We start from the raw sequence: 19,809 nt of genomic DNA, 5'->3' as shown, positions 1-19,809 counted from the left end.
GTGGTAGAGTGCTTGCCTAGCACACCAAGCAAGGTGTTTTCCCTTCCTACAAAGAAAAATAAATAAATAAAAGGGTGAACTGTCAGAGCCAAGAGGACTATGGGAGTCAAGGACTGTCAGATGCTGGGATCTTCAGCATCTTCCCACACCCCACCCACCAGCATCCTCACTCCTCTTAGTGTCTGTTGTATAATCTCTCTCTCCCCACCCCTCATTTTAATGTCTCCTCTTTTCCTTCAGAATCTCCATATTTTACCTTCTAATCTCCCCTCCCTCCAGTTCCTCAGCTTCCCTTTCCTCATTTCTTTATTTTCTCTGTCCTTTTTATCTCCCTAAGACCTGAATAGCCTTGTGGTTCCACCATGGCTGACACTAAACATTTTAAAAGAAGATGTAAAAGAATGTGGGCTGGGGCTGTAGCTCAGTGGCAGAGTGCTTGCCTGGCATGTGTGAGGCACTGGGTTAGATTCTTAGCACCATGTAAATAAAATAAAGACATTCTGTACAAGTACAAAAAAATCTTTTAAATGGGTGTAAGAGTCTCTTTTCTTTTATTAGAAAATAAAAAATTCCTTCCTAGAAGTCCCCATCAGGCTTCCCATTTTACTACATTGACCATCACCATTCCAGGTGCCCATGGACTAAACAATCACAGGCAAAGAGTCGGAGGAGCTGCCAGAATGGGTTTGCAGTATTGTGACTTTGTTCCTAGGGATGGACAGCTACTGCCTCCATAAAATGAAAATTGAAGTTCTATTAGCAAGGCAAAAGAAATAGGCATGGGCAACTAGTAGTGTCTTCCAAATGGAGGAATCAAAATGTAAAGGGCTAAAAGCCCTCATTTTGTAGAGATTATTCAGAGCTCAGGAGAAAATGTGAAATCTTTATCTGAGATGAAGGTCCAAACGTGCCCACGAATAAACTTAATTTCTTTCCAAGTGTTGGGAAGAGAATCTGCTGATGTGAGATGGGTATGTAACACGGAGAGGCTTCTTCAGCCTTATAATTTTCTTAAGAGTCATGGGTCTTTGGGTTTCCTTTGCTCTTTATGCTACGTATTAATATTAGTTTTTCTTTTAATTTGAGCACTAATATCTTATAAGTTGAAAAATTTCCAGGTAATTGGCTTATTTTAATTCAAAATAAGATGAGTAACATATAGTCTCTGCACCAAGACATGCTTTCAAACAAAACTATTTTTATTTCTATATTAATATTGAACTTTAAATGTTATTTTAATTCTTAAACACACAATTGTCATAAAATTTTACTTTTATAATCCAGAGAATTGTGCTACATACATAAAAAACTCATAAATACTAAATCTGTTCAAGATTTTAGAACTGTTTTTGAAAATTTAGTCATAATTTGTAAGAGAATATATTTATTAATGATTTCATATATAAATGCCTACTTTTGCAACAAATTCATAAAACACTATATAAAATATGATGTTAAATAATACATTTAAGATAAGTTTACAAGGAATATTTTTAAAAGGAAAACATATTTTTTGTAAATAATTACTTTTTTCTACCTGAACTGTAAATCCAGATTTTCAAGTGATAATTTTTCAATACCCAAATTCACTTCCCTGGAGTTACTTCTGTCTCCAATCTAATTCAACCCAACCTATGGAACTAACCTTCTAAAAGACAGACAATGGCATTCCCCTGCTTGATGTCCTTCTGTGGCCCCACTCTATTGTCGTATTCAATCTTTTTTTTTTTTTTTTTTTTTTTTTTTTACTATTTTACAAAAGGTCCCTGAGCTGGGCACCAATGTGAGATGAATTGAATTATAGTCCCAGACATGGAGCTCTGCTCTAATAGTCATTCTCAAAGGCACAAGTTTCAGTCTCACATTGAGGATCTGTTAAAATGCAGATTGTCCCAGAGTTTCTGATTTAGTAGAATGGGGTGGGCCCCAGGAATCTGCCTTGCTACTAGGGATGTTTGGTCTACTATTCCTGTTACCACAATTTGAGAGCTACTGATCCAGAGGCAAGAATGATGAGTAAACAGATGGCTAAAATACAGAAAGAGGAGCTGTGGTTGAGGGGTGTTCAGAATGCTGTGAAAGCTCAAGGGAGAAACCATGGGAGGATACACAGTGTGTGGGTACTGTGAGGACACACATATTTTTCCAGGAAATGTTCAACAGTAACATTTATCATAGGTTTACAATATATCAGGAACCATTTGTACAATGCAGTACTTCATTTGTTCCTTGCAACAAATGAGTGGCAGATTCTATCAGTATTCCTTTCTCAGGGAGAATAAAAATGAAGCTCAGAGATGTTTAGTTTTTTTCAGTTTGACAATAAATTGTAGAGGTAGGACTCAAATCTTGCTATTTGTGATGAACTGGGGCGAGGGTGAGGGGTTGCTACAGGCAGGAGAAGCACTTGTGAAGACTTACTGAAGCTAAGCTGAAGGGGAGGTAAGAGTAGTTAAAGAGTTGAGGTCAATTGTGAAGGGAATTTTATGCCTTGAAGAAGAATTCTAAATGTCTCTAAAGGCCACAGAGAGACTGCACGATTGAAGGAGCAGTATGGATCCGAGGGGCCATTAGGTAAGGAAGCATTTAAATGGGATTTTAATAACCTAGGCAAGCAGGGGAGCTGGAAAAGAGGGCAGATGCATGAGCTACTAAGGAAACAGAACAGACAAGTGGCCCATATTAAGGGACACAGGGTCATTGATTATCTCTCCCAACTTGCTTAACTAGATGAACAGTAAGAAAAAAAGAACAAGATCCATTTTGAATGGTAGGAACGGCAATTGTTGATCTAACCCAGGGCTCTCTGAAGGAAATGTAATGCAAGCCGCACATATAATTTTAAAATTTTTCTATCAGCCACATTCCTAAATGTTTCAAAAGTGTGAAATTGATACTTATTTAACCCAATATATCCAGAATATTATAATTTCAGCATGTACTAAAAACTAACAATTATTGAGATATTTTTTGTCATCTGTCATACTGTGTCTTAGAGTGCCAGAGTGCATTTTACCAGAATACAGCACAGCTTCAATGAGCCATATTTCAAGAGCTCAGTTGCCCCATGTGGCTAGTGAAGACCATATTGAACAACATAGGTCTAAGCTCTGCTGACCCCCCATCTCCTGCTCTGAACAGTCCACTGTCTAATCACATTAACGGCTTATTGAGGGGTTACTATGTAACAATCCCTGGACTCACATTTTCTCATTTTATTCGGCCTTCTCTATACCCTACTACTGTGCACATACATTTTTCCTTTTTATTTATTTATTTTTATTGTTTAATTTGTTCTAATTAGTTATACATGACAGTAGAACACTATACATATGCATAAAAAGAAACTGTCTAGGTTTGGTTGACTATTGCCTTCACTTCATAGATTCAGAAACCAAGGTAAAGGGAAGTTAAGAAACTTATTCCAGTTCATGTGGCCTATATGTGGTGGCAGGACTCTAGCCCAAACCTTCTGGATGTCAACCCTCTTCTTAACCTTGTGCTAGCCTGCCTCCCACATGGAAAGTTCAAAACTTTAACACTATGTTGAACAATCAATTCTGTTGCAATACATTCTTTTTAATAGGATTTCAGAAACGAGAACTTAAGTTGAGTTAATGGTTCAATGGCATACTTTTGTTTAGTGGCAGAATTGAGATCAGGAAAAAAAAAACTATATCAATTACCAAAGGAAAGGCACTTAGCAATGCTGTCTAAATGACAGAACACATGACTTCATTATGATATAAATATCATTATGGCACTCTAGGAAAATCCAATAAATGTGAATTAGACTTCATAGCAATCTAGATATTTATGTACTGCCAAAATTTTTATTGTTTTTTTCAAAAAGATATTTGGATCCTGGACCAAACAAACTATAAAAAATATTATGACATTTATAAGACATTTGGCTTTTTAAACTTGACTGAGTATTTAATGATGCTAAAGAATTATGGATACGTTTTTAAGCTGTGATAATGGTACGTGTGGGGGCGTGTTTTAAAAGTCCTTCAAGTCTGTATTAGCTTCAAAATAAAAAACTGGAAATAAAGGTGGAATGATGAAACAATATTGAACATGAATTGATAATTGTGAGGGTGGGTGACAGGTAAGAGGAATTCATTATATTGTTGTATTTTAATTATACACATTTTACTTTTTTTAAATACTCTTAATTTCTTTAACCACTGAGTATATTTTTGAACAACTTCAACAATTTCTTCCTCCTCCTCCTCCTCCTCCTCCTCCTCCTCCTCCTCCTCCTCCTCCTCCTCCTCCTCCTCCTTCTGTTCTGGAGTTTGAACATAGGGGCACTTTGCCACTGAGCTACATTCCCATGCCCAGCCCTTTTTATTTTTTATTTTGAGACAGGATCAAGGATTACAGAATTAGAGGCATGAGCTATTGCACCTGGCTTTTTATGAACTTTTAAATGTGGTTTTATTAATGAGGAATAGACTAAGGGGTGACTTGTTTAATGGCTATGCACTCAAGGTATCAAGCTCTCCACTGTAAGCCCTGTTCCCTTATATCCTCACAACAATGCTGCCAGGTAAGAATTGTGACCCATATTTATAATAAGAAAACATGTCCAGAACACATGATTTCAGGGGCTTTACCAGTGTTCTGGGCCACTGAGATGAGGTGAGAGGCAAGGGAAGAGGATCACTGTGAAGTTCCATGATCTTAGCAAAGTGTCAGGGACCAGAGGGCATGATGTTGAATTGGACCATACAAGGGCAATGAGGAGGCCCTTGGCTATGCCTACCAGCCAAGAGGAACACACCTTCCACAGCCACACAGCACAATGGTGGGGATCTGTGAAGGATCTATGTCCATCCTGGAACTCATCTTCCTTTTGGCCCTATGACACCAGTGACACAGAGTTCTAGGTTATCTTACCCTGTGGACTCTGATCTTCTCCATGCACCCCACCACTGCTACCACTGCATCATCTCCCTCTTCTCTCCTTCCAGATCTTCTGCCCCTCAGCTAGATCCCTGTAGAGGGGAGTCAAGCTCTCTCTGGTCTCCACTTGTCTATTGTTGGAACACATTTTGAAAGCCAAAAAAGCAAACACCCCCAACACCAAATGTTCCTCTTCATTGCATTCTTTCTGCAGCACACCTAATTCTCCAAGACAGTGTCACCTCTAATAGAGGAACTGGTGGACAAGAAAAACACAAAAACATTTCATAGTAGCATCTGCACATAGATGAAGGTCATCCCTGGTTTCTGCTATTCCCTTTGTGTTTGCCCTTCTTTTGGAATGCCAGTCATGCTTAAGTACTTTCTATTCCTGGGAAAGGTCATTGCCACTCCCCCTGTCTAGAACTAATGTTCCCTTCTTTGGAAGGCTAACTCCCACTCATCGTTACAGGTCTCTGCTGACACCTCACTAACTTCAGAAGTTTTCCTGACTTATTATTCTCTGTTGGGAACTCTTTAATTCTCTCTTTTCTCCTTAATACAGTCCTCATTAATCTGACTATGGGGAGTAATTAATGGTAACCAAAGATTTATTATGTTCTCATAAAGATCATTATGAATGCAATTTCTTTATTAAAAAGCTTCCACTCATTCTTGTTTGTGCACAATCACAAAACTGTTCTGAAAGTGGAATAAACATGCAAAAGTCTTCAGTTTATGGATACTTATGATTTGATAAATGCTTTCCAAGTTGCTTTCCCAAAACTGACAGCTACAACTGGTCTTTACGTTGTCATCTCTTTGGATCAAAAATATTTTGGTGCCGGTCTTCCTTCCACTGCCCTAAACAATAAAGCATTTTTAATGAGTTGAAATTAAGGAAAGACTGCATCTACACAAAATAGAGGAAAGTTTATTAATTTGAAATTTCAGAACCTCCCCAAACCAAAAACAGAATCTTTGTAAGGGCCAGTTTGGGACCCAGAATGAATAGGAATATGTGCTGGTGACATCCCTGAGGATTCAGAGCTTCAGAGGACCTGAAATACTCCAGTTGGCATGACTCACTCAACTGTCTTTCCACACACTTAATACCACCCCATACTATTCCCAGTCAAGTCAGTGTATAATTCAAAAAGGAATGGTTTATATTTGTTCCATTCTCCTGGAGATCTCTTCATTTATCACTTGAATTTCTCTTGTGGCATTTAATAATGTAAATTGGGATGTCTTGCACATATTGTTTTATAGTTCTCCAAATAATGACTACAAATATGGGATCTAATTGTATCTTGGAAAGGATTGAGAGGGAAGAGATATGTCCCTCTGGCTCACTGATACATGCATAGTGTCTGGTGTCATTCCTGCAGATACTCAGTGAAAATAAGTTGAATCACTCAGCATAATTTAAGAATTGAAAGAATCTTGGCTTTCTAGGACATTCTAGCTATTTAAAGAGCAGATATTATGATCGGTCAGAGCACCAGCCACACTTAATACCACCCCATATGAAAGCAATCTTGGCTATACAGGAGATAGTAATAATCAACACAAAATTTAGCAAATATTGACATTCTTCCCAAAGCTGTTTGAGACTCTTTTAGAATACAAAGAAAGAAGTAAGATAAAAAATAATAATAATAACATGATAAACAATTAGAAAAAGCAAATATATCCTGTGTTTATATGAACCTTTAAAGTATACTTGTGTAGATTAGCTCACACTTCAAACAAAATTTACAGGCTAGGATTATAATGCCCTCATTGTTAATGGAGAAATAGAGGCTTAGAGAAATTAAGTCATTTTCACAAAGCCAATCATTAAAAGAGTTGCAATTTTATATTAGATAATTATTGACTCTCAATCAGAAAGTAAACTTTGTGATTCTGATTATAAGGGCAAAATGACCTCATCAAAAAGATATAACCTGACTTCATAAGGATTTAGGCTCTTGCAAAACTCAAAATCATCCATACATTTTATATTTAGGATCAGTTTAAAAGTCATTTGAGTGGATCTCAAACTTTATTACTCTTAACCCTGGTTTTCCCATTTTAACAAACTTCTCATTGACTACAATACAAAGACCTACTGAGGCCGTAGGAACTAGTTCAGGTAATAAACAGGAACAGGCTTCTCTGAGAGTTTCTCTCAAGCAGGATTTCTTTATGGGAATTGGATGGACAGCTGGGATATCAAAGTTCCTCAATCAAAAAGGAAAGCCACAATTTTCTATTGAAATGAACAAATGGAACATTTTTTTTTTTACTACAAATAAAGAAATGCATGTTAACACAAAAATGGAATGCTATTTCTGTCCTACAAAATTAGGAAAGATACTTTTCCTTTTAAAAATTGAATAACTTGTTCTAAAAAAATGAAATAAAACATGGTGGTAGGCTGCTGGTATTAGTAGAATTTAATACAAGCCCGTGAGAAAACAGTATGTTAGCAATATAGTAATCTGTATTTTTTTCAAATGTGGCTCTGAATTTAATATATATATTTTCTATTGAAAATATCATAGAGTTCATCTAATATATATATATATATATATATATATATATATATATATATATATACACACACACACACACACATATATATTTCTGGTAGGAAACAGAAAAATCTTAATGGTCTTTACAGGGTGGAATCATGTTTAACAAACTTGTAATGAAAGAAAGAGAAACCTAGTCTTTAGCAGTTAAAGCTTGCATGATTTTGGACAAGTTTTTTCAAGTAATGTTTTCATCTGGTGTTTTTAACCCTTATTTGCTCATTTTCTTTTTGTATATCTGATGTAAAATGTGGAATGTGCAGAAAAATGCATATACTCAAAAAATACACACAAAATTGTGTACAATTGTAGTGTTTTCAGAGAAACTCTAAAGCCCATCCATGTATCCCAGATTAAGAATTTCAAATATTAAGAATAATTCCAACTCTAATTATATGGGTTCCATGTAGAGTACATTTAAAATCCTGTAGATAAAGATTATCCCCATCCTCATGAAGAATTAAAGAAAGCATTAACCACATCATTATATCTGCAACTATGGCATGTGCTGAAAGCTGTATAAATATTGTTTATGGGATTAGTATTTTAAATTATCTTTCAAATTTCAATATGTTCATTAGGCTCCTTCAAGCTGTAGGGAATACAAAATTCACTCTACCTCAGTGGGGATAATAGGAAGATTTTAAGAATCCATTAAGACAACTATCTTAACATCTACTGATTCAGCTTCTTTCTGCCACCATTCAAGATCCACAATAACTCATTGGTTAAGTACATAGTGGCGCTGGTGACCTATGGGCCATTGCCATAATCTTCCATGCTAGGGCTGAATTTTTCTAGTCTCAGATTTGTTTTTTCTTTCACACTACTAAAAACTGACCAACTCTTTCTCTTATGCAAATGCACAAGAAGAGAGAATCTCACTGAATAAACCAATCACTACTTGGTATTTGACACCATGTTAGATGGAGCTCTATTAACAGGTGCTGGTGGACAGGGGACAGGACTGTGCTTGTCTAACTTTGAGACAAATATATTTCTCTAAAGCAAACGTGGGTGTTCATATCATAGAGTTCATCTGATACATGTCATGTTGACCTAAGCAAAAGACACACCACTAAAAGTGCTAAGGTAAGGGACAGCACCCAAAAAAGTCTCAGAAGGAACCACAGTAATAGACCCATTCTATGGCATATTTGCTGCTGTTAAACTATTAATAAAACAAACATTAGTAAAACAAGATCAGATATTGGGTTCATTAAAACTAATATGATTGTATTGGTCATGAAGGTTGTAGTAGTTCTGGGACGTGAAAGGAAAGGTGAAGTAAATATTCCTGTTTTCAGCTTCTGGCTAGTCATTTCCAGTCAATTCAGGACTTTGAAATTTCTTCTCTAATCTGTAAAGTTCAAAAATGCCTAAAATGCTTTAGAGAACCAGTGGCCTCTTTGATTTTCTAAAGTCTCAAAATAATATAAGCTCATTAATTCAATTCTCAAAGGATTAAAAAAAAAGTTCAAAATGTAAAAAATATAAAAACATGAAATAAAATGATAAAAATAATTCTTAATGTCACTACTCACTAGTCTCATTATTCAAATAAACCCAAATTAAACTGCTATTAAACAACTCTCAGATTCTTCTGGTCAACATATCTAGCTTTCAAACATGAGAATCAAATGGAAGCTTTACGTTCTTCTCCTTAGTTCAGTATCTAAAAAGACATGTCTTAATGATGTTTGTTTTTAAAGGCTGAAATTATGGCTATGCCTTTCCCGCTTTTACATATTTTGTAAGTTTTAATGAAAGAAAGAGAAAGATCAGGTATTTATTGTATAATAATAGCAAGTCCTACTTAAAATTGTACCAAATGTAAATTATTAGCAAACAGACAAAAATATTTGTACAACCTGTTCTTAAAAACTTAGTGAAGTTCTGAGGTTGTGGCTCAGTGGTAGAGTGCTCACCAAGCATGTGTAAGGCACTGGGTTCCATCCTCGAAAACACATAAAAATGAAATGAAGATATTGTGTCCACCTACAACTAAAAAATAAATATTAAAAAAATAACTCAGTGAAGTCCCCCTCTCTGATCTATAACACTTTGACAACTACTTTGAGTTTGCCAAGTTTACTCTGAGACATCACAATGACACCCTGAAGTCAACATCAAATATCCTGGCAAGATGATTGACACATTTTTCCATAAAGTTGAGGCACAGTCTAAGAGCATGGAGTTCAAGATCTTGGAATCTTCTCTAATGGTATTTGAGTTACTGGGCTTTCCAAATTCTTATATTTTGTTCATATAAGAATAGGGAGGCCTGACCAATCTTGTGTGTTTGGAACAAAATTAATTTCATCAGTGAAAAGTATAACTTGTTTCTGATGTTCATTAACAAAATCTCTAGTAATACTTTTCAATAATATTTTCTGAACTGCCTGAGAACTTATTCAAGTATGAATTCCTAATAAGGGTACTTTAGATGTTAATCAACAGCTCCTGGGGTATAGATTAACATTAATTTATGAACACATATTTCATACTATATTATGCTAAAGTATTTTGTACATCACACAAAATATATTTTCAAAATATATCATATTTTTATGTTAACATTCACTTATTTCCCCTTTAAAGGATGTATAATTTAATAAAAGCCTTTGCAATAATATGACTAGGTATAATGTGTAAAATTAATGTGAAATTGTACCACATTTATTTTTCAGTGGCAAAAAGTGAAGACAAAAATTTTGAAAACATTTTCCCCAGAGTCTCACAAAAGCAAGTCCAATTTCCTGGACAACCACCAAATTATTATCACACATGGGAAATTTTATATGGACATGAAATATTACTTCTGTGGAGTTCATATTCAAATTTCTTCATTTATCCTAAAAATCTGAGAATCCTGGAATCAAATTTTCACATGTTGCATTTTGTTATCATATCTGTTCGTGTCTTACTCTAAATTTTTCTGGTTTCCTCATTGTTAGATTCTTCGGGGAAGAATTCTATAAAGGTAAAATTGGGTATCTCCCATTGTATCTCATAAGGAGAACATAATATGACTTTGTTTTATTATCAGTGATGGTCAGTTTGATACTTTGATAAAGGTGGTGTATTTGTGTTTTATTTGTACTATTATCCTTTGAAACTAATAAGTTATGACTTGAAGTGAATATCTTGTTCCTTCAAAACATTTTGCCCAAAGCTTTTAGCACCCATTAACAGATCTTGTCTGAATCAATTATTTACATTGATGATGTAGACTGATGACTTCATCATTTCATTTTTTTCTACATTTTAGTAGACATTCTTCCATAAAGAGATTTCCTCTCTTACCCTTGGTCTTAGGTGTTAATTTATATATTTATTATTTATTCATTTATTTTTGATAACTTATCTTTTTGTTTTCTCTGTGTCATAATCTACTAGCATCATGATCCTTGGGGCTGGGTGTGTAGCTCATTGGTAGAACACTTGCCTAAACATGCTTGAGGCCCTGGGTTCAATCCCCAACACTGAAATACACAGAACAAACAAAACAATTATGATTTCTGTTGATGCCAAATGGTTCCAAATTTGGCCTACAAGACACCGTTTGTGTTCTTTTGACATGTCATGTCCCCATCAATGCCTTGCTTTCTGTGGTAACCTGACATTCCCATGGAGCTGCTACATTTTTTTCCATTTTTTCAGCTGTGTGCATTTTTGTTATTTATATTCTCTGGGTTTTTTTCCCCATTGAGCTCTCTTTCTCTGACTCATGAATCTATACCACACTGTATTAGTTGTAGAAACTTTATAGTATGTTTTCTGTTTGTTTGATTTTGGTATCAGAGATTGAATACAGGAACACTCAACCACTGAGCCATAAGCCATATCCCCTAACCCTATTTGTGTGTGTGTGTGTGTGTGTGTTTTATTTAGAGACAGGGTCTTGTTGAGTTGCTTAGGGCCTTGCTAAGTTGCTAAGGCTGGCTTTGAACACATGATCCTCCTGCCTCATGTTCCTGAGCTGCTGGGATTACAGGCTTGTGCCACGGCACCTGGTTTATAGTATGTTTTAATATCTGATAAGGCATACATTAACAAGTTTAAGCTCATGTTAGGTATTCTTACTACACATGCAAAAACTGGCACAGAGGCACAAGGGCACTTTGGGGGGGTGATGAATATGTCGAACACCTTGATGATGATGATGGTTTCACAGGAGTTTGCATCTGTCCAAATTCATCAAATTGCACACATTAAATTTGTTCAGTTTTTAAAATTTATTCCTCAACAAAGTTATTTTAAAAATATTTGATAATGCTAGTCCCCTCTTATCTCTTTCTTTTAGGGTTCTTATATGTATATATAAACTTCCAAATCTGACACAATAACTTCATAAAACAATTCCGGGTTTTTTTTTTTGTGATTATGCTAAATTCACTACCAAGATGTGAATAAGTGATAGGAATAAACTTTATAATGTTTACTGATGCTATCTAGAAACCAAGAAAATCTCCAACTTTATTTAAGTCTACTTTTGTATCATTCAGGCATACTTTAATCTTTTCTCACATAGCTTTCACATACTATCTGTCAAATTTATTATTAAATAAATTCTTGCTACTAAGTTTCATCTTTCATAACATTATCTAACTAGCTACTATTTGTGTATATAAAGGCAACCGATTTTTGTATTTTACTTTAATATCTTATTAACATATTGAAATGTGTTATTGTTTGTCTTAGTATTTTCATTTTTCTCCCTAGTTATCTTTATTTAAGATTTATATTATATTATACCAAGTTTAGCTGCTGTCAAATCACAAGACTTCATTTTTTGAAACTCAATATGTATTTTACAAAAATTTTAAATGCATTTTCACAGTAGTAATTTTTTGAGCATACACCCCAATAAATATGTACTAATTAACTTATAAATCGTGCATGCAAATAGATATGCATATATCACCATACTCAGATTGGATCACATTATAAAAAAAACCCAAAATTTTAAAAGAATAAGATATACACCTCATGATTCAGGGGCTGGGTCTGGGTATTGAACCCAGGGGTGCTTTACTACTGAGCCACACTCCTAGCTCTTTTTATTTTTTATATTTTATTTTGTGACAAGGTCTCCCTAAGTTACTAAAGATCTTGCTAAGTTGCTAAGGCTAGCCTCAAACTTGTGATACTTCTGCCTCAGCCTCCCAAGTCACTGGGTTTACAGATGTGTGCTACAGCACCCAGCCAATCATCAGAATTTTTTATTTGTTCTTTTTAGTTATCTATGACAGTAGAGTACATTTTGACATATTTATACAAACATGGAGTACATCTTATTATAATTAGGATCCCAATCTTGTGTACATGATGTGAAAATTCACTGTGGTGTATTTATATATGTACATAGGAAAGTTAAGACAGACTCATTCCACTTTCTTATTCCTATTCTCCCTCCCTTCTATCCATTCCCCTTTGTCTAATCTACTAAACTTCTGTTCTTCCCTCACCCCCATTTGTTATGTGTTAACACCCAGATAGTATCAGAAAGAACATTTGACTTTTGATTTTAGGGGATTGGCTTATTTTGCTTGATCTTATATATAAATACAATAGTATATATAAATAGACTTAGTTTCATTTCTGTTCTAATTCTTATGGCTCTTTCATTTATTGTAGTCTAATTGGATTGACTAGAACTTCCAGTATATTTTTAAATAATAGTGAATTTAATGTATATCCTTGTCTGGTTCTTTGCCTTTTTAAAGATGTCCCTGGTTTTTTCCACTGAGTAACACACCCTCTTTAGGACTGTGATGTGATGTGATGTGAGGTGAGTGCATGCATGTGTAGTTATTGATATTCTTTAATACTAAAGAAGAATGTTTATATCGGATCAATTCACAGTAGCTAAACTGTGGAAGCAACCTAGACGCCCTTCAGTAGATGAATGGGTAGAGAAACTGTGGTATATATGCACAATGGAATATTATTCAGCATTAAAAGAGAATAAAATCATGGCATTTGCAGGTAAATGGATGGACTTGGAGACTATCATACTAAGTGATGTAAGCCAATCCCCAAAAAACCGAAGGCTGAATGTTTTCTAATATGTGGATGCTGATAGATAACGGAGGTTGTGGGGCAGATGGGAGGAATGGAGAAAGTTTATATAGGACAAAGGGGAGGGAGGAAAGAGAGGAGGCATGTGGATAGGAAAGATGGTGGAATGAGATGGACATCATTACTCTAAGTACATATATGAAGACACTAATGGAGTGACTCTACTTTGTGTACAACCAGAGACATGAAAAATTGTCTTCTATATGTGTGCTATGAATTGAAATGCATTCTGCTGTTATGTATAACAAATTAGAATAAATAAATAAGTTTAAAATAAGGAAAAAGAAGTAATCATCAGTTTCTATTTTATTTAGTGTTTTAATTAGGAATGGCTGTCAATTTTACTGAAAGACCATTTTAGCATCTATGAAGATGACCATATGATTTTCTACTTAAATTTACAAATATGATTAATTATGCTAGTAGATTACCTAATACTGAACCATCCTTACATTTTTAGAATAAATATAATTTGGTCATGATACTTTATTTATATGATGTCATCTTAGATTCTGTTTGCTTTGCTTATATGTTATTTGAATTTTTCACCTTTATATTCATAAATGAGATCAATCTTTTGGGGGATGGGGGCACTGGGGACGGAACTCAGGGGCACTCAATTCAATCAATGAGCCACATCCCCATCCCTATTTTGTATTTTATTTAGAGACAGGTTCTCACTGAGTTGCTTAGGAATACTCCTGCCTTAGCCTCCAGAGCCGCTGGGACTATAGGAGTGCACCAACACACCTGGCCCCTCTTTTTTTGTGTGTTATCTTTAATTTCTGTTTCGTTAAAACAGCTTCATGTTTTTATTCTTTTTCTATACTCAGAAACAATTTAAGAAGCATTGGAAGAATTTGAACTTTGAAAGTTTAGGGGAATTCTCTTGTGAAGTCTGAGCCTGTTCCTTTTATAATAAATAGCCTTCTCCATTTATCCTATGGAAACTGGAGGCTCTTATGTGATTTTGGGAAGCAGAATGCTCCCAAATCTTACTCTTAGAACAGATAGCTATATGTTCTCAAGGTCTAGCTCATATGCCATCTTCCTACTGCACCCTGACTCCAGGACAGAGTCAATCTGTCACTTTTTTCCTTTATGTCTTTCTCTTTCTCCCTCCCTCCTTCTTTCCTCCCCCTCCCTTTCTCTGTCCATCCTCCCTTTATTCCTTCCCTCCTTCCTTCTTTCCTCTTCTCATTCCTCCCATCCTTCCATCTTTCCTTCCATCATATTATGTGTATGTCTTACAGATCTGACCACATTTGTGTAGTAACACACTTATTTATGGAGGTGCTTATATCTTCAGCCTCTCTGAGACGTGAAGCTAGTCATGTTTAATTCCTCATCACCCAAACTGTTTAACCGTTGGTAGATATTCAATAACTACATTTTGAATAATAATGAAGGACGGAAGGAAAACACAATGAAAGCCTAGTCCAATGGGAACCATAATCTATCAATGAAAAAATGTGGACTCTATAGTCGGATATGCTGGAGTTACTCTCCTAGTTCCTCCCCAGCAAGTACGTGACATCAGCCAGTTACTTTCTGAGTGTTTCTTCTATTTATCTGTAAAACATAAGTTAGTTTTCATAGTTTTTTGTTGTTGTTATTGTTGTTTTGTTTTAGTTATAGATGGACACAATACATTTATTTTTATTTATTTATTTTTATGTGTTGCTGAAGATCAAACCCAGTGCCTCACGCATGCTAGGCAAGCACTCTACCACTGAGCTACAGCCCCAGCCCCTCATAGGGGTTTTGTGTTCAGAACATATGTAAAATTCCCTGTATTCAGTACTATATCAACAGAGAATTCTTTCCCTTCCACTTCTTTCTATCGAAAGCCTTCCTTTAAGTTCTTACAACAATTCCTAGAGAAACCGTGAGATGTGGCTCTCTCTCCTGTTGGACCATAGCTCAGGATCCAGCCTCCATTGAGCAGCTCCCTTGGAAAGGGCCTCTTCCAAGGACAAAAGTCTCCAGTCCAAAAAAATTCCAAACTGGGTTGTGTCTCTGAGATCTTTATATGTATTCATTTCACAGAGGAAAGTTTACATTATTTTAATGTAGGTAGGAAAAGTGCATTTTGAACATCAAAATACTGTATTCTGAACAACAAATTACTAGTCCTCATACCTGGGCTTGCTTCCCAGTTTTTTTGGTGCAATTTTCCCAGACAGCAAATTAATTAAATGGCCTTTGGCCACAATTCTTTCCCTTGTGTCAGCTTTTCTCTCATTTAAAGCATAGAGATGGGGAATTTAATTAGCCCAATGCCTGGCACATTGTGTGCATTCGATATGTTTGTGGAACCTTGGAATTATCTTCAGATGAAGGTCACTTTTGCTATTAATATTAATTTAGGAGCGTATAAGTAATTCCTGTGCTGATAATACTGACAATAAGCAAAGATTGAAGAAAAGTTAACTCATAACCCACAGGATGTGCCATGAGAATTCAGACTGTCACTAACTCACCTCTACTGCACATGCTCTGGGATTTTAAAACTGTCAAGATCTGCACCAACCATGCACATATTTCTCCTGCAAGGAATATGTACGTATTTGTGTGTGTGTGTGTGTGTGTGTGTGTGTGCATGTGTGTAAACCGAGACTAAATATAGAGTCCCTGTTCTTTGAGTAAGCTACTTAAGACACAGGATATTATCTTTTAATTTTTTTATCTCTTCAGCAAGTTATTATTGCTAGTTGCATCACAAAATTATGTATAAATTATGTACAGTTTTTAAATCCTTTTAAAAAACAAGTTTCTTAGAAAATGTTTTCCTTGAAATAGTGTTTTCACTGACCTAGAAAATTTTTCTTAGCTGTTGCCATATTCAACATTTCTCACTGATGATGTATGTGGTGATGATGGCATTGAGCAGAAAAAGCTCAAGGAAATACACATGGTGTTGATATTTTACTAAAATGAATGTAGCACTCACTTGTAATCATAAATTAATTTTTAAGTAAAAATATGATTTTCCAGTGTCATTCCCTTAAGCCTGCTCCTTTATAGGCCTGAAGTCTATGTGAATTTACACAGCTGCTTTGAAGCTATGCATATTTCCTTGTTTTAGGTTCTTTGATTTTTTTAAAGGGGTATTTTTATACTGAAATAAAAACTATTAACACTAGCTTCAGGGGGAAAAGAAACTAACAACCCTACAGCTTAAAATGTTTTAATGCTTTGCCTTTACAATCTTGCACATCCTTTAGAAGCTACAAAAATAAAAGCTACCCCCTGCAAAAAAAAAAAAAAAAAAGAAAAGGAAAAAAAAAAAAGATTGAGGACAAACTGTCAAGAATTTGGAACATGGTAGTGGAAGTACAGGTGTTAACACTAGAGAGATTGCTTCTGTGTAAAATGATGCTTTTAAACAGCTACTGTTTAAATGTTTTAGAATCCTTTCTTGGGCACAGGCGCCTCTGTATTGCCACCATTACCACAAGATGCAAGCAGTACAGCAGAATGTTTTCTGCATGGTACCCAGCCAAAAGCGAAACAAGTTGCCTACTGACAGAGAGGCCATTTATAGAACATACTCATTTACACAAGGGCTAGGCAGCAGGAAAAGCAATGCAATGAAGGAACGTCTCTTTACCTTGCTTGGAGCAACCCTGACGCGGAGAGCCATGCGCACAACCTACATCAAGGAGGTGATGAGAGCAGGGCTCCTTATACTGATGACATCTGGAAGAAGAGACAATTGTCACCGTGAGCTTTTCAATTACTCCTGGAGACTAAGTGTGAGACGCAGTAGTGCAGGATGATTGGATTACACAAAATGAGACAGAAGCCATCTGTGAGCCATGCGTAAGCCGCTGAGTGCCAAAATGAACATCCTTATTAGACAACTGAGTTCTCATACCATTTGTAGTTTGGTCAAATTTGAAGGATGAGTGGATTGTTTTTAAACAGTGCCACAAATAGGCAGTGACGTGGAATTGTCCCTGGCTGCATGAGCAATTACTGCCTCATATTTAAACTGGAAACATGGGTTTTTCAGTTAGGAGGTCTTTGAGATTGTCCCCAAAGGTTGCTGCTGCCATTTATGAGAAAGCCTGGTACTTTCATTTGCAAGGGACACATACTTCTGGAGAAAGGAATCACTGTTTCCTTTCACATTGTGGCAAAAAAAAAAAAAAAGCCAAAACAACAACAACAAAACCTCTGGCCTTCTGTTAGGAAACAGAAGGATTTCCATGTTCTAAAGTAATGTTCGTTGTATAGTTAGATAAATGATTTCCAAAACTGTCAGGATGCAGGATTGGAGCTCTATGTACCCCAAGGCTTCAGAACCAATCCTTCCCTTACCATTGTTCATTCCTTGTCTTTTGAATACCATTGACCTTGGATAGGAATTTGCCTGTGTTCTGTCATTCTTTTCCCATCCCAACACCATTCTAACTTCCCTAAAGAACACAGCTTGAATACTTACCCTTATACATAAAAGCATGAATCTGGTAAAAGCAAACAGTATCTTTTACAAGCCCAGGGCATATTTTTCATCTGGGTATGTTATTAAATTTTGACATTCATAATGCATATTAATAACAATATTGATGCTCTTTTGTTAGTATACTTTAGACAATTCCTTCAAAATGTGGTTGTGCTGTTCTCTGCTTATATTGCAAGTTCTTACAAAGAAAAACTTCTGCCCCCCGATAAATTTGTAACAGCTCCCATTGTCTGCTTCAGATTTTGACAGTTAGGCCCTCAAGAAATGATGATTGACAGTCAAAATCCTATGCCTTGTCCTATTTGTAACAGCAATAAACCACCCTTTTTCCCTGAGGAGGGCAGGTAGAACTCCCCATGAGTTAGAGCCCAGAGAACTGTAAAGGGCATTTGCCTTTCTTGCTCTGTTTCTAACACATACAGAGCAATTTATATAAGCTCAGATTCCATTTGAATTGTTCTGTTAAATAGTAATAACCCCAAACCTATCCTCTTAGGAAGCTGATACCTCCTAAGTGCCTTGGGAACCAACACTAATTTTATTCTAACCATTCACTGGATAAAATATTGAATTGTGTGCATGTGTGTGAGTGTGTGTGTGTGTGTGTGTGTGTACATACACACATGCATTTACATCTACAACAATAAACGTCCTTTTTTAAGATACTATTATGATCTGTTGTGAGAGTAGACATGATAACACACACATTTAACAACGCTAACTCTGTTTTCCAAAGTTGCTGTTAAATTTATGAAGTGTATACCTGTGTGTACCTTACAGGTACATATGTGTATATATACATTTTTTTTCTATATATATTCATGCACAGTACCCATATGGTAGTTAAGGAATAAAATGTACACAATTTGTCACAATTTATCATCATGTTTTAAAGTATTTGCAGTCCTTTTGTGTGATTTGTATCCAGAGTTCTTCTTTGCTAAAACCTAATTTCATTGTTTCCTTCATAGTAAAGACATTCATAAATTAACACCTTTAATTCAAGGTATCAAAGAAACATTTGCAAGAGAGTACATAATTTAGAATTTCTTCCTGATAAAAACAGAGGGGAAAATGAGTTCAGATCCACAATTACTAATACTAAATCTTTAGGGCCAGATATTATTATAATTTCAGAAAAAAATGAATTGTATATAGATAACAGTTTTCGTATATTATATTACATGCTCCAAAGGTCTGGAGCTTTACTCTGTATTCAGAAACATTCTGTGAACACCAAAACATACAAATATCCACAGGGGGGATAAATCAAAACTGTAAAACAATTTGATATCAATTTAGTTTTGTCATTAAATTAATTTAGATCAGGTAATATTCTGCCACTGAAGGGTTATAAAAGCATTTTTCACACCTTTTTAGATTTTGGATTCTTAGTTGAGGAACTGTGAGCAACTATAGATTTAATGAGAATCTGAAGATTTGATGATAGAACACTTGTTAAATTTAATTAAATTTGGCCTACAGCTGCTTCTCTATCAAACTGCACTCTAACTTAGTATAGATACAACTGCAACCTGACAGGGAATATCTTGTTGTAACAGGTAGCAGAGGCTCAGCCAATCACAGCACCTCAGTTTCAGCCAATCACAGGTTGAGGACTGATGAGACTATGTCTATTTAAGGCAAAGGCCACCTCATGCCATTCCCAAATAAGGCAATGCCAACTGTAGCCAATCAAGTTGTTTCTGTATTTCATGTCCTTTTTTCTGTCTCTAAGTATTGCCTGCCCACATAGCTGGGTGG

General features: G+C 35.6%; 1 protein-coding gene across 2 annotated transcripts in view; it reads right to left on the bottom strand.

Moving 5' to 3' along the window:
• Tmem244 (transmembrane protein 244) overlaps positions 1-17,371 on the bottom strand; it is a 34,978-nt gene extending 17,607 nt beyond the window's left edge. The window contains exon 1 of one of the 2 annotated variants that reach the window (XM_078019190.1): positions 17,188-17,371. Coding sequence is in view for 1 of the 2 variants with exons in the window: in XM_021720253.3 (XP_021575928.1) it covers positions 17,188-17,220 (33 nt within the window). In the remaining variant the exon portion in view is untranslated. The remainder of the gene's footprint in view (positions 1-17,187) is intronic. The other variant, XM_021720253.3, reaches the window with a different exon arrangement.
• Between the last annotated feature and the right edge of the window lie 2,438 nt (positions 17,372-19,809).

The sequence above is a fragment of the Ictidomys tridecemlineatus genome, chromosome 8 (genome assembly GCF_052094955.1).
Source record: "Ictidomys tridecemlineatus isolate mIctTri1 chromosome 8, mIctTri1.hap1, whole genome shotgun sequence".
NCBI classification, from domain to species: domain Eukaryota; kingdom Metazoa; phylum Chordata; class Mammalia; order Rodentia; family Sciuridae; genus Ictidomys; species Ictidomys tridecemlineatus.
This window is presented reverse-complemented; position numbering and strand designations above follow the sequence as displayed.